The following is a 23,809-nucleotide window of genomic DNA, read 5'->3' as shown; positions in this document are numbered from 1 at the left end:
TCATTAAGTTTGTATAGGTGTTAAATATACTTACATTTTATATATTTTCCAACCATATTCACCGGTTATGTTATCAATAAAGACTTCATTTTTTCTTTATAAACGAATTATATTATTTTTTCTTTCTTATTGCCTTATTTACATTTATTGTAGAGCATAAATATATAAACAAGTGTACATATGTTGTATACATTTATACATTTAGAGAAAGCATGTCGGACATATATAAGATTGACCTTCTCACTCAAGTAATCAACTTTGTTATTTGGTATGACAAAGATGACACAAATTTAAGATAATTACCTAGGTAATAATGGAGAGTTAGCTTAAATATTAATAATTATCGCCACACATCAAGGTGAAGAATTAAGTCATAATAAAATTATTAAGTTTATAATACTAAGTGAATAATTTAATAATTATTATTTTATCTGTCTTATTGCCATATTAGAGTTTTAAAAAGTTAAAAAGATATGTAAATGAACTCGAGTTAAATATTAAGTATATCTGACTACAATATTCACAGTATTTATAAAAAATAAAAGACATGCACTCCACAGGAAAAGAGAGAATACTATAACATGTGATTCACATCACAAGTGCAACTAATTTGACCAAAGTGCAATAAAAGTGAGATCTCAACTTTAATATTATGTAAGACCCTAAGATTTTAAGAGAATATCATCTAATACCCTTATGACTTTAATATGTTCCTTGAACATTTTAGTTAAGGCTCGTTATCTCAGGATATAACCAAAAGGTCATGAATGATTCGGTTCAATAGAATATCTTTAAAAAAATGAACTAAATAAAAGGTGAGAAAATCAAGATAAGAGGAAGATCATAATTTAAAGAATATATCACATTACTGATGTACATTTATTGGTCGACTAATTATGTTTGTTTATAGAAAAATATATTTATGAATGTACTTGATTTATTAGTTAAATGAAATCGTTATAGATATAAATGTGATATGTGACCTAGGGTATAACATACAATTACATACTCTAAGCTTCACTATTTGAGAAACTATATACTCCTAACAGATATATAGCTAAAGTGCTCTCAAAGTATGTATGGTCACACGATTTATTTACGTATGAGTCTTGTAGAATTGAAGAGATAGGTGGTTTCATCACGTGTGAGCGGGAGATATTGAATTTAATCAGGTGGGTCACTCATGATGGGACCCGACCCAGTTTGAACTGTTAGGCAATTACCACTTAAAATTCAAAATCAAAAGATTGTGGTTAGTTACCACATTAAAAAAAAAGAAGAAAATGAGAAGTTACCCATTTAGTGTTCTGTAAGAAAAAGAAAAAAAATAAAAGAACAAAAGAAAAGGATACAACATACAGAGAATAGACTCTCTCTCCCTCTCTCAAAAGTTTTGTTTTTGTGAAGGAGAAGAAGGGATTTTTGGTTGATTTTTCTTCAAAAGTTTAGGTTTCTACAAGAGATATTTATGTTGTGAAAATTTTCATACAATTCATTATTTATTAATGTAATTGTATGTGTTGCTATGCATATTGATCTTGAAAAATTAGTTAATTAATGTTTATGTGTGGATTATATGTTAATCTATGAATTTATAATAGTATAATAAACAAAAGACTAGGATTGTATGATTAAAAGAAGGGTATAACATAATGAACTTTTTCATAAAGTAATTAATGTTAGGCGAACAATAGATATAGTGGCCTTTATGTGCCTTAATGAGATTTGGCCTGATGACCCTAAAGAGATTAAATAGCATTTTAGAAATTTTTGTAGGGAACATTTTAAAAGTGTTGATATATCAAGAGTGTATATACAAGAAATTATGTTTAAAAAGTTTAAAGAGGATCAGTAAGTATGGTTAGAAAGATAATTTTCAGATGAAGGGGTTAGAATTGTTATGTTTAATGGGGATATAAATAAAGCCTCACATTGGAATGACTTTAACATTTCATAAGATGTAACTGGGAAGTGCTTAAAGTTGATATCGTGGGTGTAGTAGAAGAATTGTTATATGGAAAAAATTCTTTAAATGTGTGAACATGAACGAATTCATAACAGAATTCAAAGTACAGAAGATGAAAGTGGTAGGCAAGAAAAATTCTTTATCGTTTCATTCATTGAAAAATCATCTTGATACAAAATGTAATTCTGTATTTATATAAGTACATGTGCATTTATTAACTGTAACAACTATTAACTAGTAATTAACTAACTGCTAACTAACTAACTAACCAATATCCCCCCCTCAAGTTGGACTTTGGTGGACATCTACAAAGCCAACTTGGAATGAAGATTCTGAAAAGCTGGAGAGGTGGGTGGTTTAATGAATGTGTCAGCCACTTGAGTTGTTAAGCTAACATATCTTGGTGCAATGATGCCCTCCTTTTATCTTTGTTCGAACCACATGACAATCAATATCCAAGTATTTCATTCTTTCATAAAATACTAGATTGATAACTACATGCATTGCTGCTTTGTTATCACACTTGAGATTTATTGGTAAAGAGTAAAGCACCTTTAATTCTTGGAGAATGTATAAGATCTATAGTAACTCACAAACAAACATGGTCGTGGATCTATACTCTGTTTCTGCTGCACTACAACTGACGGTGTTCTACTTATTTGCCTTCCAAAAAATTGGTGAAGATCTCAAGTATATGCAATACCAATAAGAGATTTTTGAGTCTCTGGGAATGCTGCCCAATCTAAATCACAATAAACTGTTATTTTGAAATTGTTTACAGTTCGAAAAAATATGCTTAAAGATGGTTCTTGCTTTAAATACTTGAGAACATGATATGCTGTCTTCAAATGCATTTGTTTTGGAGCCTGGATATGTCGACTAAGCTGTTAAACTGAGTATGCTAGATCTGAACGAATAAAACCTAAGTATAAAAGTATACCCATAATGGTTCTATAATGCTGAGGATCTGCAATTAAAGGTGAATCAATGGAACATAATCGTTGTCTTCTTGGGAATGGAACAGACTTAGGTTTTGTGCCTAGAAGATTGACATCTTTTACTATGTCTAAAATGCATTTCCTTTGGTTGACATAGATTCTAGCAGCTGTTATTGAGATTTCTAGTCCCAAAAAATACTTTGCAGCTCTTATGTCTTTGATGGTGAACTTGGTATCCCATGTCTTTTTGAACTTAATGATTTTTGCCTCTGAATTGTCAATAATGAGTAAATCATCAACATACACTAATAAAGCCATAAAATACTGACCTTTATGACAAATAAAAGAGGCAATAGTCGTAACTAGATTGTTGAAAACCATATTGAACCAGAAAACGAGATAGTTTATAATTTCATTGTCTAGATGCTTGCTTCAAGCCATAAAGAGATCTTTGGAGCTTGCATACTTACCCTTTTTGTGCTTTATCATATCCTTATGAAGGTTGCATTTACACCTCTTCATTCAAATAACCATGGAGAAATGCATTGTTAATTTCCAATTGGTGTAATCATCATTGTTTAGTTGCTGTAACATCCATTAGAATTCTGACTATTACTACCTTTGCATTGGCGAAAAACTATCAATATAGTCCATTCCTTCCACTTGATGATACCCTTTAGCAACCAATCTTGCCTTATGTCTTTCCACTATCCCATCAGGCTTTAACTTCAATTTAAAAACCCATCTACAACCAAACTTTATAGGAGGTAGAGTAGTCAAAGACCATGTTTGGTTTCTCTCTAATACTATTATTTCGACATTCATGGCTTGGATCCACTCGTTGGATTATTTTCCTTTTTTATAGGTTTTTGGCTCCTACAACATAGTGAAATTTGTCAAAAAAATTTGAGTGATCAGCATCTAATTTATAATTAAAAACAAATGGAAAAGTGTTGGGCAGATGTGGAGAAGTCAAGACTAGATTCATTGCTGCTGCACAAGTGACAGCGATTATGTATTGTTGTAGCCAATTAGGCTCTTCTCACCCTAACACTTATCCTTTGATAATGAAATTCATCATTTGCTGCCTTAGCAGCAAGATCAGAATGAGTAACTCCTTCTGGTTGTGGCATAGCAGAATTAAGAATTGCAACATCAGCCGACACAACCGTACAAGATGCACTAGTGTTGGTAATATTGTTAGTTCGCACGCTGGTATATTAATAAGTTTCTGCTTCAGCAATTAGAATTTGGGAATAACTGTTGATGCTTCTAATTGTACTTGAGCAGCATATGGAAGTTAATTTTCATAGAAAATCACATATTTGGAAACCAAGTACTGATCGTTATTAAGATTAAAAAGCTTATACCCATTTTTTCCTGCAATAAATCCCATACAGATACATTTAAATGCCCTTGGAGCAAATGCTTTTGAAGTTGAGCATTTGTTGAGTAACATAAGCACCCAAAAACTTTAACCCTGCTATAATCTAGAGGCTTATGATACAATACCTCATACTGAATCTTCCAATGTAGGATTACAAAGGATAACTTATTGATAATGTATGCAACATATAATAGATCCTCTCCTCAAAAAGTAAGTGGTAGTGCAGCTTGAAAAAGCATAGCTCGAACAAGTTGCAACAATTGTCTATGTTTTCGTTCCACTCTCCCATTCTGTTATGGGGTGTATGGACAGGTTTTATGATGCACTATACCAAGCTCAATAAAAATGCTTTAACATGTAGAAGCCAAGAACTCACTGCGATTGACATTTCTAACTATCTTGACTTGGCATTAAATTGTTTCATAACCATTTTAATAAATTTTCCAAGCAGAAAACTTATTTGTGCTTTACCTTGCATAAGATATGTCTAAGTGCACCTACTTTTATCCTCTATAATTATCAAAAAATAGGATGCACTAAAAGATGACAATTGATCATAAGGACCCCACACATCCACATGTATTAACTCAAACAATATATCACTTTGACTATCACTACTCTCAAAAAGTAATCTTGTATGTTTTGTGCTTGTACATATATCACATGATTTAGTTAATAAATCTTCTTTATTAAACTCAAAATGGTAACTTTGTAGTATAACTGAAGATGGATGCCCCAACCTTTTATGCCAAGATGTTAAGGTTTCTACCACATTATTAACCACCCTATTGTTCAATAGAGAATTTGAAATAGGAGTACAAGAATGAGAATCATACTGATTTAAGTTTTCTGGTTTTAAGGGAGTAAAATCAAGGCAGTACAGACTGTTGGAAGATCTACTCACAGCCACCGTCTACTAGTCTTCAGGTCCTATAATAGGCAAAAATTAGGGTTGAACATGACACCAGTTATTTTGGTCAATTTGTTGACAAATAATATGTTATGATGAAAAGAAATGATAAATACCACTCCTTTCAAAATCAATTCATTCTTCAAAACTATGCCACTAGGATATTCAACATTTAAAATTGAACCATTAGATAAATTGACAGAACTTGGCCTATAAATCTTATTGAGATTGCGAAATAACGAACTAATAACACAAATGTGATTACTAGCCCTTGTATCTATTATCTAACATGAATCTTTAGGAGTTATATCATAAATTGCACCTGCAAATTCTTGTGCATAGCTAACAAAATTATGATTTAAAATAGACTTTTCTTTCAATATCTTTGACAGTTCTTCTTGAATTATTTCCCTTATAAAAATCTTTATTACACTTTCTTCTTGCTTTTTGAGACCACCTACCATTTCTTCATCATCAATGGGAGTATCTACCATATTGACCCTAGCTTTATAGCCACTTGGTCCTTTTTTATGCCTTAACTCCTTATATCAATTTGGATAGCCATTAAGCTTGAAACATGTGTCTTTAAACTTAAAAGATTTTAGGCCCATTTCTTTAATTATTATTGTTTACAAAATCATATATAAAGTTTTGGCAAATAGATTAAGATGTATAATTGCCGGTTTGGTTGGTGAATCTTAGTTTACTTTTGTAAATGAGAGATAATTGATGAATAATATATTGTTGCCTTGAAAATGATTCATATGTTTGGGGGGGGGGGGGGGAGATTGACCTTAAATAAGCTTATGACTTGATTAATTATAAGTCCTTTAAACTTGTTTTGAAAGAAATGAATTTTGAGAATAAATAGGTGAAATGGATAATGAAATGTTTCTTCTATGCAAATCTCAATATTAATTAATTGGTCCGCTTTGAGGCAGTTTAGGATGAAGAGAGGTCTGATCCATTGTCTCTGATTTTGTTTAATTTAATGTCAGATGGCCTATCTAAGATTGTAAATAATGTTGTCAATAATAATTTCATTGTAAAGTTTTCCTTTTAAGAATTGGGTTAGACTATCTTCAATTTGTTGATGACATTTTATTATTTTGTAATGTAAATATGGACCAATTATAAATACCAAGAGAGTATTGAGATGCTTCAATTTATTGTTTAGTTTGAAGGTTAATTTTTTTAAAAAGTAAGATTTATGGAGTTTGTGTAAATAATTAATGGTTACGTATCATATCAAGAAAACTTAAATGTAAAATAGATTCTTGCCACATACATATTTGGGCTTCCCTTTGGGAGCTAACTCCAATATTTTAACGTGGTAAGTAGTATTCGATAAGATAGAAAAGAGATTAACATCCTAGAAGGTTAGGTTTCTCTCAATTAGAGTAACAATTACTCTGAAAAAGGTAGTGTTGAAGTGGATTTTTTTATTCTGTATGTCACTTATATAAGTGTCAGTTAATGTAATAAAAAAATTAGAAATTTTTTTAAATAGTTTTCAAGACTATAGGGAGGCACACCTAAGATATTAGGAAACAATTTGCTTACTAAAGAGAGAGGGAGGATGTCAAATTTCTATCTTGCACTACCTCTTTAACTATGAAAGATTTAACCTAACTCTTGGCACCTATTTTGTTGCTTTCCCCTTGCATCCAAACAAAAAAAAAAAAAGAGGGAGGATTAATGCTTAGTAGCATTAAGAAAATGAATAAAGTTTTGATTAATAAATGGATGTATAGGTTTGATAATGAAAGGGATGAATTATGAAAAAAAAAAAAAAAAAAATCTTATATGATATTGACAAGTATGATGAACATTAGTTTCTTTTAAAAAAGAGAGTTCAATGGGGATTCATAGGTTTTTGGAGAAGTATTTTAAGAATAGCTTGGAAGGGTGTGAATTAAGGTTCGTTGATCGAGATTTTCGTTTAGATTATGTGTAGGTGGTGGAGCTAGTATTGACTTTTAAAATGATGTTTGGATTAGAGATAATAGTCCTCGTAATAAGTTCCTTATAATCTTTTACTTGTGGATTATTAGATCTAGTCCAGTGTTAGCTTTTAAAGAATGGAAAGGTTTAGTTGGATTCGGAAAGTAGATTTAAGGAGGAATGCTTTTGTTTAGGAAAGAGATGTGAAAACTCAATTTAATATTCAATCAGAGTAAGGTAATATTGAATCAAGAGTCTAAATATAAAATGGTCTGGAAACTTAGTAGTAATAAAATTGTTAGAATTAAAGAATGCCTCATGTTAAACATAATACTGAATTATTTATACCCCACACGTCATGTGTATAAAATAAGTTATATATATGGTAACTAAGAATATTATGTGGTTGAGTTTATGAATTCGATGAATTTTCAAGCGTCATCTTATGATGCATCACCATCAAGGCATCGCTGAAATTGTTAGATGAGATCAAACATGGCCTCCCTCGATTCATTTGGCATTTTCATATATAATCGAAAATATGATTTTTAAAAATAAATTTTATATTTTTACTTTTTACAGTTTATAATTTATATAATTCTAATATTTTGAATAAGAAAATGCTTATTACAACTTAAAAAATCAATAAAATACCCACAACATTAAAATCATTCTGCCACACAATTATGGTGACATATTTGGATAAAGAAAGTACTTGAAAATGCTAAAAAGAAATGAATTTAAAATAAATTTATTTCAATTTAACAGTTAAATAATTACATTATTAACAAATATTAATTATAAAAATAAGTTTATAGTTTGTTTTACTTTTTAATTAAATACTAAAAGAATAATTAAATTTGTTATATTAAAAAATAAGTAGAAAATACTTTCTATTTTATTAAATTATTTTTAAAAACTTAAATAAAGTACTTATTCGTTTTATATACTTTCTGTATTAACTTTTTTCAAAATATCATTTATAAAAACACAAATATTCGATTGATTTGAATAACTTATTATAAATTATTACAAACTTTCCACATATAATGAAATAAACAATTATTTTTTATTACTTGCACATACAATTAAGTAATTAAGAATGATTCAATAATAATGGTATAATTTTTTTATAATTTTTTTCTGTTTATTTACACTTTTAAATACATAATATAATTTTTTTCTTGTTAAGTCATGATTCTTAAAATTATAATTTTTTTTATTTTTTCAAACTACAAATTCGGTAATTTTATAATTATTTAATAATTTTTTTTATATCCTTCATATTTTTTATTATTTACAAAATTACATTTCGTTTTAAATCATTCTCCCTACACTTTTCACTCTTCTTCTTCTCTAAATTTTTTTTTTTTTCTTCTTCTACCCGACACTGATTCAAGAATAGCCGCACACCTCTAACCGTACACCTCTTTTTCTTTTTATTTTATTATATATAAATATGTATTTATATATTCAATTAAATTCATATATTTATATTTTTAATTATATATATAAATCTAATATACTTAATTATATCAATTTTATTATATATATATTTATATATTTAATACTATATACTTTTTTAATTTTTTTTAATTTTTTATTTATTATTATATATAATAAAAAATAAACAAAATAAATAATTTTATTCAAATATACAAGCATACTATACTGTCAATTCAAACAAAAATAACTATTACTATCATATATTAATAAATTATCATCCAAATATAATTAAATTTAAACATTAATAAATCTTGCAATATCATACCATACCTAATATTAATGAATCAGTTAAGCTCTAAAGCAAGGAATCAATCAAGCTCTAAAGCAAGAATTCATACTTAATAAAATTTGAATTATTTCAGTCTGACACGGCAGTCTGTGGCAGAGCTATATACAAATTATATACATATACAGACGGGGCAACATTATATATCTTGAGGCAGTGATATATATATATATGAAAATGATGATAATATCTTGGTAGTAAGCTCAAGCTGCAGCATAAACTGCCTACCCAAATGTGTTTTCCCCACTGTACGTGACATAGAGAAACCCATCTTCATCTTTCTTTTCATCATAGATGGTTGACATTATCGCTCCTGTTATATAGATAATTGATTACTTGAACATAATTGAATGTTATGAGTGTTCGTTTCAGCAAATTGGAACATTACTGCAGTAAAAGGAGAAGAAAAAAAAAGTGTTCCACAGATGGTGGGTGTTAGTGATGGAAGACATGAAAATGTATAATAAAGTACCTGTAGGTGGAAGCACGTTGTCCACAAATATGAAGATTGCTTTTTCTGCACTTAGTTTGATTCTCTTTCGGATAACATAGACAAATTGACCTACTGTCAAGTCGGCCGGAACAAGATATCTGTGAATTTTTTTCAAACATGTCAAAGACTCAAAATAGATACTTGTAGTACAACTGCTCTCAAAGTATTCGATGCACAAACAGGGAGGATTAGTTCCTGTTGGGATTTTCTTTATCAAATTCCAAGCAGATAAGAACTTAATAATAGGAGCAACCAGACAACATCAGACAACCACAAGAATAGAATTCATAGCTATCAGCAAAATCAAAATTAACAAGCAAGCTCTATTTTAGGAAATTTGCTGCATGAAAATACATAATTACTTCTTCTTATCGATGTTAGGAATATCACTTCTCTCCGCCTTTTCCACAATCACCTACAAAAAGAAAATCCACACACAAGAACACATCAAAGGTCAAGCTGAGCCAACACTGAATCAACTAGATGCAAAATGAAACTATCCCCTAAGAGAGCATTATCCCTACTCAATCAAAGCAAGGATGTCGAAGACCAATAAGCTGAGGGACATGCCTTATTGAATTGAGAAGTTCTTAATTAAGATATCAAATGGCATGAAATCAATAGTTCCCAAAAACAAACAGGTGAAAGACCAGATTTAAGATACAAACAATAAGCCAACGCAATCAGTATCCGCCTGCAAATTCTTTTAATTCACAATAACAGCTTCTCCACTAGGAACCTAATGATGCACAAAGGGTAAAACTACATTGCCATGCCACCGTGCAGAGGCAAACTTTATCCTATTCATTCAAGTCCAAATTATTTTGCTGGGCGCAAGGAGACCTACAAATCATTACAGCAAATCTTGGAGCATTTACAAATATGAGTGAGTTCCAGTTTTCAGAAATTAATAAAAAAAAAATTTGTATATAAAACTGCACCAAATGTTCACATTTGACAACTAGCAAACTGAAACATAAAAGAGCAAATTGGAAACTAGGAAGAAAGCATAATGAAGTACAATGGAATTAGAGAGGAAGGAAACAAAGGGGATTGGAAGAGAGAAGGTTAAAGCATAATTCTCACTGGAATTCTATCTGGATACTTGTCCCTAATTCTGGCAGCCTCAGCACTCCTCTTTTCTGCAGATCGCACAATAATTGATCAAATAAGACAAATAATGGACAAAAGAAAATCAGAAACAGCTATCAGATGCTATTACAGTAGAACTAAAATTAGCCATAGAACATCTACAGTAACATACCAAAATCATGCTCAATCTTGAAGGAGCTCTTGGCCATATTTTACTGCCGCAGAAAATCCTAATGCCAACACCCACTGAAGAATACGCCACAAGTGCAAAGGATTAAATAGGGAAGTAATCAAGCAAAGAACCAGTAATCACACAGAAAAAAAACAGTACCTCACCGAGAAGATCTGTTGAATCGCAGAGTAAGGAAAAGGTATTAGATACGAAGATAGATACGGATAAAGGGAAAGCAGCCACGAGAAGATCGGTTGTTGATTGAAAATTTCAACGATGGCAGTCTTTAGTATTGCGGGGGTTTTTCCTCCGGTGTGCAGCGTAAAGTAATGGTACAGTGACCAATTAGAAGAGAAGACGTAAGTTATTTTAAGTTGACTTATGGATTATTTATTAATAAAAAATACTTAAATAATTAAGAGTAAACATTTTAAGCTACATTTGTTATTATCTATAACTAATTGATAGTTTTTGTGAATTAGAGTAAACACTTGAAGAATATTTTCCGGAGATTTACTTTAGAGATAACTCAGCTTTAAAAATATATTACTTATGATCAGACTGAACAAATATATAAAATAAAATTATAAATAATTGAGAATTTGCATTGTTTAAACTAAAATAATAAAGATTATTGTTAGATTTAATGTAAGTCAGTGCATGAAATATGAATTATAAACTATATTAAATTTTTCTTAGCAGTTATTGATTTAATAAAAAAATATATATTAGGAGGAACACACCAATGCATAAACAAATTAATCAATTTTATTTACATACATATATATATATATATATATCGACAAACCCACATGCCAATGAGCCGTTTTAAAATAAAATAAAAATAAAATTATAATATATATAATATTTATCTATTTAAAATGTTTAGATATAAAAATATAACTAAAGGATAATATTCATAATAGTTATCTATTTAAATATATTTCTATAATTTAATTTTTAATTGATTAAAAATATAAATAATTATTAATTAGTTAAATTTTTATTTGAAGCAATAATAAATAATTATTATTTAAAAATAAAAATGATTAAAATGATAATACTTATCTATTAAATTTTTTTAAATAAATAAAAAGAAAAGAATTTTAGTTAACTCCTATTATATATATAAATAGTTATTTAATTATAATCTATATTAGATAAATATATGCACGTATGAATTATTAGGAATTGGAGGGTAATTCTGCTAACATTTTTCAACCGGGGGGGGGGGGGGGGGGGGAAAGAAATTTTCACGACGGTTCAGGCCGTGGCCCAGTCCCATGATAAAAAAGCCCGGCCCATGAGGAAATTGAAAATAAAAACTATTGATATTTTAATTTTGCATTTTCCCTTCCATTAAGACATGTATATTAAAAGGAATTAATAGTATTCTTATCTTTTAAAATTTAATTTAAAATTAAAAAATCATAAACAACACCACTAAAAATTGTCTGTTGGAGTCTCTAAACTTTAATTAATCGTTAAGGGTTTATTTTGTTTCGAAATAAAAGTATAGAAAAGTATCACTAACAATGATACCAAGAGAATATCACCCGTACACGTAAGAAACTAAAAAAATAATATGCTTTTTTTTCTTTCTCTCTCACACGTACCAAAAAGAAGGATAAAAAAGTCACAAATATATACCATCATATTCTTATTGCAAAAGCTATCAAAACATCAACTACTCGGTCATGTTAGAAACATAAAAATGTAGGGTTTGACATGTATGTCTTTAGAAGTACAAGATCTTGGAGATTAAAGTGCGAAGAAGAAAATGGGTGAAATTAGGTCTTTTGAAATTATAAAGGATGTTTAACGGTAGTAATGAAGATAAATTTATATATTATATGTAACGACCCATTTTTTCTAGAGAAAAAATAGCGTTAACTTATGCATATAACTTAATAAATCTGTGGAACAATGTTCTAAAATTTAAAATTCAATCATATATCCCATGTACGAAACGTTAAATTATGAGGCTCACCAAAACTCTTTACATTATATTGCTATAATGTAATTAAATTTATTTCATAGCAATACTCCCAAAGTCTCTAAATGTTCATTCGGAGTTTTCTTTCGACTTTGAACGTGCTCTTGATCTGAATTAATATGCACTAAGGGAGATGTGAATTGGGGTGAGATTCACATGCTTAATAAAAAAAGAGGCAGTGCCTATAAACAATATATGTATTCATCCATCACATTAGATTTATAAAACAAATGCAGATTTTATTTAAACCAACATCCAAAGCATAATAATAATTTCACATATCACACAGTACTTTATATTTAAAAGAATCCAATTTAAAAAATAATCATACTCATCATCATTATTGTTAAATATAACCTAAGAAAACAATCAAGAACCTCATACTTTTCATTACCCATTCTAAACATGTTCATATTTAAATACGTTACATATTATTCTCATTCATAAATATCATCATATAATATTATATTCATATTAAGATAATTTTATTTTGTTCACAAATGGCATCAACCATGTCAGGTACATATTCATATAGTTTTAATTTTCAAAAAAAAAAATAATACTATCAATTCACGCAATCATCCATACATAATACTAAGATATCGTTAGAATCACAATGAGAAACACAATCAATATACATCTCAATAAATGTGAAACTTTGAATTTCTTACAATTTCACTAAAACCATGATTACTTACTATTTTCGTTTTCATTATATATTGTCATTTCTATTACCAGTATCACTGAGCTTTTATAGGGATCTCCGCTATACGCGGATATGCAAAATATCTTTTTTACAATTCATCGGCCGTCCTCATACCCCGATTGGTTAGACCGTCTCAATACTCTGTCTGGTATGAAGGTAATTAAACTAACTCACAACCCCATTCGGTATAAAACTTCTCAATCTCGTACGACTGAAGACACATCCACAATAGGGTTCACCCTATATACCAAGTCAGTGCACTTTCTCCCACGATAACTGGTAAGTTGTTTCCTTTTCAAAGGTTAGTTTTATTTTATATCCCAATTTTAAAAACTCAAATATTCATAAGATCTTATTTTTTTTAAAAAAAATTCATATCTAACTACACATATATGTGTGTAACATACTACATATTTGCATCCCTATCAATTTAAATATACAATTACATAGAGTCATTCACATGCAATCCATATTCATATGTAGATTTTTTAGAAATATATATATACACTAAAATATAATTTGAAAGTAATCTATAAAATCTTAAATAATCATTTTAAATTCAATAATCAAAATTTTTATAAAAAGATGTAGTCTCAAATGGAAACTGATCTAATTCTTATTGCTTTACAAGCTTGAACTAAACTCCGTAAACTGATCGGTCCTCACGAATTTCAGTTCCTAAATCAATTCCTCTAACCTCCAAATGTCCAATGAGTGACGATGTTTGTGGCGCTCCTTTCTACGCGCTAATGCCGCTCTCCTCTTCTTCGTATTCTTCTTTTTCTTCTTTTATTCTCTACCCTTCTCTTCTGCCCCTTAAGGTTCTTTTTATTTTGTTTTTCATTTTATTTCCTTTTATTTGATTTCTTTCTTTTTTTATTTCTTTTTTTTCCGGTTGTTATATTTTATAAATCAATTTGAGCAAAATGAAATATTTATGAGATAATTAAATATAACTTATATTTGTAGCAAGTTTTCACGTCTTAGTTTCGTTCCTTATTTATGTGAATAATGTCATACTCATAAAAATATATTTTTTCTCTTTAAGTCAAGTAATTTGTTTATTATTAGTTTTCCTTTAGTTTTCAAAATTGAATATAAAAATGTGTAATTATAAATATTATTATACAATTTATTCTTTTATGTAATTTTATTTTATTTTTAGTGTGTAATGACTTTTCTTGCAGTGTCATTTGGTGTTTGTTAATTTTGTGTTCTATCGTTTATATTCTGTTTCATGCCTTTTTTTCTTGTCCATGTCATATTGTATCATTTTGTATTTTTATCCTATTGTTTCGTTGTGTTTCATTTAGAACTAAAGAGTGATTAATGATTAGCTTACCTTCGAGGCCTAGTAATGGTAAATGGGAAATATAAGGGAAGTTAGAGGTGGCAAAGGCCTTAGGTTGGGTTTTGGAAGATGATGTTAGCTGCTTGGTAGTAATTCTAGGGAGAGGAGGATGTCTTGGCATAAGGTTGAGCCTAAGTTAATTGATTAGAGGGGTAAAGGTATAAAAGGGCTGAAAAGAAAGGGATAACTTCTATTGGGCACTAATTTGGGCTCTTTTATGAAAAAGACCTATTAAAGATTGGATAACTATTCTTTTAGGATAATGAATGGGCATTAGATATGGGCTACCGGCTATTTGGGCCTGCAGATTAATTTCATATATATAGATAGTAGAAGGCCAACTAAAGTTAGTAAGGGAGATGAGGGATCTAGGGAGATTGGGATAATCATGAGAGGAGTTATTAACACAGATACAAGTAGTGTAGGGGGTTCACAAGTTTTAGGGTTAGGGATACTAATTGGTGCATGGATAAGGGTGCAAGACTAATTTGTTATAAATAAAGAGTTGGTGAAATAAGTGGTTAATAAAAAAAGATAGGGAATGATAAACAGAGGGAGAGAGAATAGTTTGAGTAGCTTAAAGGAAAATAGGTATGACCAATCATAAAATTTAGTTGTTCATGGGGAGCTGGGATGATGTTAAAAAATTCTTGAACTACCATGTAAGATGAAGTAAAAAAAAAAAGGCTTATTATAGGGCTTCTTCTTCCATCCATGCATGCTAAAAATTTGAGGAATTTGTATTTATTTTATTCTAAGAGCTAAAAAGCTTGAGAAATTTCTCGCAATGAAAAGTTTTAATACTTATTTTGGTTATAGGGCATGATGGCGAGGTATGAAAGATTGAACTTTAAGTACAACATATTTCATATAATATTTCATATTAAAAGTGGATCCAAGTTTCTTCTACACTAATGAAAGGAAGAAACATATATGGTACAAGAAGATATGTTCATAACAATATGAGAAGATATGCACTAATTAAATTGAACTCCATTTTTATTTGTAAGTAATTACTCTAACATCTCAAGAATATAAAATTTTTATGTTTATAACAAAGCTTAATATATTCCTAATTTGAAAGGTGTTATGTATGTTGATCCTGCCAAAAGACATACCTCTAACTCTAAATAAGAGTTACCTCATGGTAAAATCAATATTTTCTATGATAGTATGTTGAGTATTAGTTTTAGGCTTATCTCTAATAGATCAAACTCTCTTATTCAATTCATTATTTTCGAAGATTGGGTGAGTAAAGTGAAAAAAAAAAAAAGACTTAGTCTTAAACATTTGATTTAAACTATTTGTTGAGTTTTTTAAATATTGTGCAGAATATGTGAAATAACAAATATAGTAATGATGGTTTGTGATTGAATTTTTTCTATCATTACCCTATCATATTTGGATTGCGAATGTTTGGAATCAATAATGATTTTCCGGTTATTTCAAGTAATTGATTAGTTTACTGGATGATAAGTGCAAGATTTTCACCAGAAGACAGACACAAAAGATTATGAGAAAAATCATGGGTTGGGAAAAAGGATAATACAAGAGCTCCTAAAAAAAAAAATGCTAAATGACACAAATGAAATAGAAGACACCAAAAAAACATTAGATGATGTAACATAAAACAAAATTATAAAAGAGTTGGTACTCTAAACTGGAAAATACATGTTCTAAAGAGATATTGTCATTTTATTTAAAAACTTTCAAGAACTTTAGTTTTTTAATGTCGAGTTAAATTATATATTATAAGATGTTACATCTATTATAATGAATAGTAGTAGATAAATATTAAAAATAATAATTGATATTTCGTAACTGCAATTTCATAATATCTTATAACTGGCGTCGGATGTGTGAGTGATGGACTTGGGTCGGCCCCAACATTTTTCATACGAACCAAAAATTCATTGTTTGTTTATTTGTTCATTACAAGTATGATTTGTATATTTATTAGGGTGTCTTGAGAGAAGAGGAAAGAACATTTTTGGGCTACAAGGAAAAAGAAAAAGAAAAAAGAAGAAAAAGAACATATAAAATTATCAACAACTCCGTTCTAGCATTACCATTCACATGATTTACCAAACCAAATCATAACTTTCATCAATCTATTTCAATACTCGGTTTAGATTTGTATTATTTTTTCATCCAATGTTAATGTTATAATTATTAAACTATATAAAAGCCAGGTATATTTTTATTTAAATTTCTATGACATTTGTATTATATTCTTATTCTCATTATATACGATCTAAATTCGAACCAAAATTGTTATTGATGAAAGTCAACTAGTAATAAAATCTATGGAGTAGAAAGGTGAGATCTCTTTGCAAAATCCAGCAATACATGAAATTTCAAGTGAAAAAAAAGAAAATCAAATTATTCAACCTTAAAAAGCTTTACTTCTTTATTATATGATTTGATATCTGCAAGTTACACCCTACAATATTGTTTTATACACATTTCAATTCCATACAAAATAAACCAATCTAAATATAATATGTTTTTTGGACTGCCCAAAATTTTAGTTTTCTTTTTAATTAATTATTGAATATTGCTTCAACGTGATGGAATGGAATACATTAAGAAACAAAGCAATCTAAATAGAAGCCCTGCTGGGAGGCAATCCTTATTCTTTGCTTCTTCACCCTCCTCATGCTTTTCATTAAACGTCTTCTACATCAATCATCCTACATTTCCTACAATTATTTATATGTATGTACTGACTATGATCATGTACTCATTAGAGATATTACAAATTAATTACCCGAAAATAAAACCAAATGTATAGATATATACTCATTTATATTCATATATATATATATATTCATCTAGTTTAAATAGTATAACAATATTATATCTTGATTACTAGAATAATTCCTATTTCAAATAGCTCGTGCATGTATTAATTAATTGAACGAGTACTGTTAGTTAGAAATCAGTAAATGGAACTAATATAGTCACTTTAGCACGTTAGATGCATGAAGAGGGTAGCAGTCAATTTCTAACATAGTCATATATATATATATATGTGTGTGTGTGTGTGTGTGTGTGTGTGTGTGTGTGTGTGTATCGAATATGACCATGCACTCGTTACAGATATTACAAAAGTGCAGGTGGTAAAGTTATACGATTGAAAGTGCATATAGGTTGGTAAAATGAGGTATGCGAGGAAGAATAAATTTTATTTATGAAATTTATTTAAAATGATATTAACTTATATTCTAAACTATTCAATTTAAATTAAAATAATACCTATAAATTTTATCTCCTAAATTAAGTAAATGTAAGATTTTTAAATTGTAATATATATATATATATATATATGTGTGTGTGTTAAACGTAGGAAAACAAGGTAATATGTCTGTAATTCACTAGCATTTTCAGTGGGTTCCTTAATTTGATTGATAATCTAACTACTATACGTTATTTAGAAGAAATTTGTTCATATGAAATAATTATAAGTATGTACTTTAATAATATAGCTAGTAGATAAATTTTTATTGATTTTTTTTAATTAATTTAATACTTTTAGGTTATATTTTCTATTTTTGAAGAATTATTCTTTATAAATCAAAATCCTAAATTTACTCATGTACTTTTTAAAATTGTATAATTAATTTTTTTCAAAATTTTATTTTATTTAGTAATAAAAATTATATCAGTCTTATATGATATTAAGAATAACTAACATTTAAATGATTTATGGTTATTATTTGTCATTTGAGTGCTCGGTAAGAATTATTTTTGTCTTGTTAATGACGATGTGACCCAAACTTAATGATGTTTAATTTTTGAACTAATTAATAAAAAAAAATTCAAAATTGATATCGTATCAAAAATATTAAAGACTTAATTTTTATAATTAAGAAAATAGACGGTAAAGATAAATTTTTGGAGATTCTTTATAATATATAAGAGTCATAAACTTATTAAAATCTTTGTTCCTCATTATTATCTTATTATTGCTTATGCTTTGTTCGTTGGTTGATATTTATTTTGATTCATCTAAAATACTAGAAAAAAAATATTAAAGATACAAATAAGTAGAGTGTTCAATTACCATATAAAAATTGTGAAGTTTATGTCTAAAATAAAATAATAAATATATATAACTTTGAAAGACTCTGTTATTTCTTATTTAAAAGAATGATACGTAGAAAATTTATACTAATTAAAATTTATGTATCTTTAAAAGGTCGACTATGTATTAAAAAATATTTATTTATTTAGTAAAAATATCGATTAATTATTAAAAATTTAAGATAAAATATATTTAAATGATTATAATATGTGATTTCTGATTTTACATGAAAGTCAACTTCAATATATTTAGTGGACTTGTGGAAGATTGAACTAGTAATGATATATAACAAATAGCCTAATTATTACAAGAGATGATAGTTACATAATGTTGAGTTACAAAATGACAAAATATAAGATAAAAGATATATTTAAAATCGTTATAAGACAAAAAAAATAAGACTTAAAAGTACTAAAAGATGAGAGAAGTCACTAGCAATAAGATACTTGAACAAGCAATAGGTTACTCAGCATGTGAGGAAGGCGAGGTTTAGGCATGGATTAGCTTGAAGTTTTATTAGGAAATATATGTATGACTTGTTTATAATAAAATATTTGAGTATTGAAATAAATTTTCTATATATAATAGTATTCGGTAATAATTTATTAAAAAAAAAGAATTAATTTATTTTATAATATTTTTATGTAGACAAAATACAATTTAAATTTATAATGATAAAAATGTTAGTAATATATATATATATATATATTTTTTGTAATGAAGGTAGAAAAATGTAGAGAATTAAAATATTTCAATGATTAAAAAAAAAAAAATTTGCATGTCCCAAATAATTGATAAAAATATGACTAAATAGAGAAGAGTTTACATTGACTTATTAATTAAAATTATGTAATTGTTTGCTATAATTTAGGTTAGGGGGGATATGATTTTTGCAAAGTTGAAGAAAGTAAAAAAAAAAAAAAAAGAGTTGGAGAACGTTGTAAACCAATTTCACATAAAAAAAAATGAATAAAATAATTTTTTTAAAAAAAAAAAATTAGACCAAATGAAGCAAAAATCAAGATTTATTGTGTGTGTTAAATTCATACACTTCAAAATTGGGTAATTATCTCCTTTTTACTACTTGGAACGAGACGTTTCTGTAAATCTTTTACTTGCAGACTCCGATCTAAATGAACTATTTATTATTATTGAACCACAAACTCTTCATCAGGGCCGCACAATTTTATTCTGAAAAACAATCTCAACCGTCTCGATATTTTCACATCTCCTAGAAGCCACACGCTCATTATCTCGTGTCGTCAGACTCAGTTTCGAAAACCAGTCCGGCAGGAATTGTTCTAATGAAAGTACGATACTGCCCCTGGTATTTCTAATTGATTGAGGGTATTATTGGAATTTTATTAAATAACCAACTCACTCTCTGAGAATTCTTGGTCTCTGAAAAAAAAAAAAAAAAGAATAATAATAAACGAGACAGCGCTCAGGTTTACACGCCAACGCGAGGCGCGTGGAAAAATGTTGGTGTTTTATTTGGTTTTATACGTTTAATTAAAAAATTATCAGCTAATTATAAATCGAATACTTTAATTTATTATGCGACAAATAACCATAAACTAATATTTTTAAATTTGGCAAGGGTTGTAATTGATCTGCATGATTAGTCATTTTCAATTCGGGTGGGTGATGCGCACGCTGTGGGAATGAAAGTGGGGATTGTATAGCTGTATTAGTGACAGGAACCCTACAAGAGAGATAACTACGTCTACAGACAAAAGCCACATAAAAATAAAAATAAAAAAGAAACCAGAGAAAAACGAGAGAGAGGATGAAGATTGAAGGGCACTTTACCACTTTTATATGTTGCACGCATCCAGAGCAGAAAACAAAAGGAAGACCCAGTACTACAACAAAGACCTAAGAAGAAGAAGAAAAGAAGAAGAAGAAGAAGAAAACTCTACAAAGTTAGCCAAAGAAAAACAACAAGGAAAAAGATTGTACCAAAAATGGGTATGGAGGTACCCGACAGATTATGGAGTAAAAAGAGACTCTGAGTTGGGTTTTTATTGGCTTTAATTTTGCATCTATATTTAACCCTTCAGCCTTTTTTTTTTTTTATATTTAATCTTGTTATTGAGTAATTTACTCCAGACTCTCCTTATTTCTTTTTTTTTTTTTTTTTTTCCTTCCTTCTTGTAAATTGTAACCTGGTGTGGGTGGTTTCATTCATTTTGTGGAGCTGGAGAGTTTTGGGTTCCTGAGTTTGTGGATATTTTTGTTCTTTTTGGTTTTCTTAGATGAAGGCCATGCCCCTACCCTTTGAGGAATTTCAAGGGAAGGGGGTGTTGGATTTCTCTTCGTCTTCCTCATCTTCTTGTTCAGATTCATCCCTGTTACCACACCATACCCAACAACTGCAACATAACTGGCAAAACAACAAAGAAGAAGGTAGCTGCTATGTGGGCAGTACTGAGCCGACGTCTGTGCTTGATTCCGGGAGAAGCCCAAGTCCACTAACCTCTTCCTCCACACTGTCTTCCTCTCACGGCGGTGGTGGCAGCGGCGGTGCCTCCACCGACACCACCGCTGTGGCGGGTTCAGTCTCCGGCAACCCCTCGGTAGACGCGGGAACAGAAAAATGCGGCCTAGGGATGGAGGATTGGGAGAGTGTCTTGTCCGGGTCGCCTAGCCAAGAACAATCCATTTTAAGGTTTATAATGGGCGATATTGAAGACCCTTCCGTGGGATTGAACAAGATTTTGCAGCCTGCGAGTGGGTCTCAGGATTTGGAATTCAATGCAGGATTTGGTGTTGTAGATCAAGGTGTGATTGGATTTGAAGCTCCGTTGAGTTGTACCAGTAATCTGGCTACCAACATTGACACTTCCCTATCTTGTTCTACCCTTCCTGTTGGTAATCTTGATGTTCAAAACCAGTCTGCTGCCAGGTTTGCTTCTATTTCAACCTCAAATTCTGTCTTGTCATCCTCGATTAGCAACCTTTTGCCTGTATCTCTACCTCAGAGCGTCTTTCAACAGCCGATTGAGACGTTGGATGAGAAGCCGCAGATTTTTAATTCCCAGATGTTACTAAATCAGAATCAAGCTCACTTCACGCAGAACCCAGCTATGTTTCTGCCATTATCGTACGCTCAATTACAGGAGCATTATCCTTTGTCACCCCCACCACCAAAGCGGCTTCATTCTGCTTCAATTGGATCCAACTATCACCATCTTGCAAAGGGTTCCTTTCCGGATTCAGGGCAGCTTCAGTTGCTTCAACAGAGACCAACCACTGCAACAGCGAAACCCAGAATGCTCAGCGACGAATTGGCAAGCCAGCAGCTTCAACAAGCTATAATCGACCAGCTATTCAAGGCCGCAGAGCTGATCGAAACCGGTAACCCGGTACTCGCGCATGGGATATTGGCGCGGCTCAATCACCAGCTCTCCCCTGTAGGTAAGCCTTTTCAAAGGGCTGCTTGCTATTTCAAGGAGGCCTTGCAGTTACTTATTCACATGAACACTGCAAATTCACCGGCTTTGTCCTCGTATAGTCTCATATTCAAAATCGGCGCCTACAAATCTTTCTCTGAGATCTCCCCAGTTGTTCAATTCGCTAACTTTACGTGTAATCAAGCACTGCTAGAAGCTTTTGAAGGGTTTGATAAGATCCACATTATAGATTTTGATATTGGGTATGGTGGGCAATGGGCTTCTCTGATGCAGGAACTTGTATTGAGAAATGGGGGTGCCCCATCTTTGAAAATCACTGCCTTTGCTTCTCCATCAGCGCATGAGGAGCTGGAGCTTGGTTTTACTCAAGAAAATCTCAAAAGATTTGCTACTGAAATCAACATGGCGTTTGATATTGAAATTCTGAGACTTGAGTCCTTGACTCCTGCTTCTTGGCCTCTGCCTCTCCATGTATCAGAAGGGGAGATAATTGCAGTGAATCTCCCAATTGCATCATTTTGCAATTACCCATCTTCCCTTCCATTAGTCCTCCGCTTCATCAAGCACCTTCCCCCCAAAATTATGGTCACTCTAGACAGAGGGTGTGATCGGACTGATGTCCCTTTTCCTCACCACATCATTCATGCCCTGCAATCCTACTGGGGCCTGCTTGAATCGCTGGATGCTGTGAATATGAACCTCGATGCCCTGCAAAAGATCGAGCGCTTTTTGGTCCAACCGGGGATCGAGAAGATCGTGTTAGGTCGCCACCGTTGCCTGGAAAGAACTCCTTCATGGAGGAGTCTGTTTATTCAATCTGGGTTCTCACCATTGACATTCAGTAACTTCACAGAATCACAAGCTGAATGTTTGGTGCAGCGAACACCCATCCGAGGGTTTCATATCGAGAAGAAACAGGCTTCCCTGGTTCTTTGTTGGCAGCGAAAAGAGCTCATCTCAGCTTCAGCTTGGAGATGCTGACGAGGAGAGGATTGATTGAAGGTTCTTGCCTGATAACATATATACTCTCTGCTCTAGTTTCGGTTATTAATTGTTTCTTTTTTGGTCTGGTTAAATATGTTATGCTAATTTCCCAGTTATGTCGTTTTAGGCTTATTGTTTCCAATCAAGAAACTGAACATTTTAGAAACTTGATGGCTCTGTACAGTTTTATTATCTATTTTCAAGTGGGTCGATAACTTGGGATGTTCATGATGCTTTTCCTGTTTAAGGCGGGGATTAATCGTTTGTTGTATACTTACAACAAGATATGAAAACACAGAAAATTAGGGAGAAATTATTTTACCACCTAATAGGATGTAATTCAATTTATCTCCAGTCTCATACACACTACTTTTTTATGTTGAACTTTACTATGATCTAAAAAAAAATCTATGGCTTCTTGGTTAAATTTGTTCAACAAATCTTTACTTGCTCAAAACTGATAACTCTTTTATCATTAATATCATCCAGACGCATATCCCACAACTTGGTCTCCCTAAAAAACTACAAGAGCTTTCCCTAAAACTCTTGATTTGGATATGAATAAAGCGATCATG

General features: G+C 30.4%; 2 protein-coding genes across 3 annotated transcripts; one reads left to right on the top strand and one right to left on the bottom strand.

The window, feature by feature from the left end:
* Window positions 1-8,971: 8,971 nt before the first annotated feature.
* Window positions 8,972-11,014, bottom strand: LOC110815275 (autophagy-related protein 8f). 2 transcript variants are annotated; one of them, XM_022042979.2, is made up of 6 exons: window positions 10,859-11,014; window positions 10,695-10,768; window positions 10,517-10,572; window positions 9,793-9,845; window positions 9,410-9,528; window positions 8,972-9,250 (listed from the first exon to the last, which is right to left on the bottom strand). In XM_022042979.2, the coding sequence occupies exons 2-6, from the start codon at window positions 10,729-10,731 to the stop codon at window positions 9,162-9,164; spliced, it is 354 nt and encodes a 117-aa protein (XP_021898671.1). In that variant the 5' UTR covers window positions 10,732-10,768; window positions 10,859-11,014; the 3' UTR covers window positions 8,972-9,161. The 2 variants fall into 2 exon arrangements, with proteins under 2 accessions (XP_021898671.1, XP_021898670.1); XM_022042978.2 differs by having other exon boundaries at window positions 10,854-11,013.
* Window positions 11,015-20,596: 9,582 nt separating this feature from the next.
* LOC110815209 (scarecrow-like protein 6) lies at window positions 20,597-23,462 on the top strand. The gene has a single exon (XM_022042886.2). It carries the CDS (start codon window positions 21,093-21,095, stop codon window positions 23,229-23,231), a length of 2,139 nt encoding a protein of 712 aa, XP_021898578.1. The 5' UTR covers window positions 20,597-21,092; the 3' UTR covers window positions 23,232-23,462.
* The last annotated feature ends 347 nt before the right edge of the window (window positions 23,463-23,809 follow it).

This window comes from Carica papaya, chromosome 5 (assembly GCF_054855325.1).
Source record: "Carica papaya isolate Zhongbai chromosome 5, ASM5485532v1, whole genome shotgun sequence".
In the NCBI taxonomy this organism is placed as follows: domain Eukaryota; kingdom Viridiplantae; phylum Streptophyta; class Magnoliopsida; order Brassicales; family Caricaceae; genus Carica; species Carica papaya.
This window is presented reverse-complemented; position numbering and strand designations above follow the sequence as displayed.

Excerpts from the sequence above, each read along its gene's own strand:
- LOC110815275 (XM_022042979.2), bottom strand. The coding sequence starts at position 10,731 with ATGGCCAAGAGCTCCTTCAAGATTGAGCATGATTTTG. Across the intron at positions 9,529-9,792 it reads CCTAACATCGATAAGAAGAA|ATATCTTGTTCCGGCCGACT; the intron begins GTAATTATGTAT and ends AAAAATTCACAG. Across the intron at positions 9,251-9,409 it reads CAACGTGCTTCCACCTACAG|GAGCGATAATGTCAACCATC; the intron begins GTACTTTATTAT and ends TCTATATAACAG.
- LOC110815209 (XM_022042886.2), top strand. The coding sequence starts at position 21,093 with ATGAAGGCCATGCCCCTACCCTTTGAGGAATTTCAAGGGAAGGGGGTG.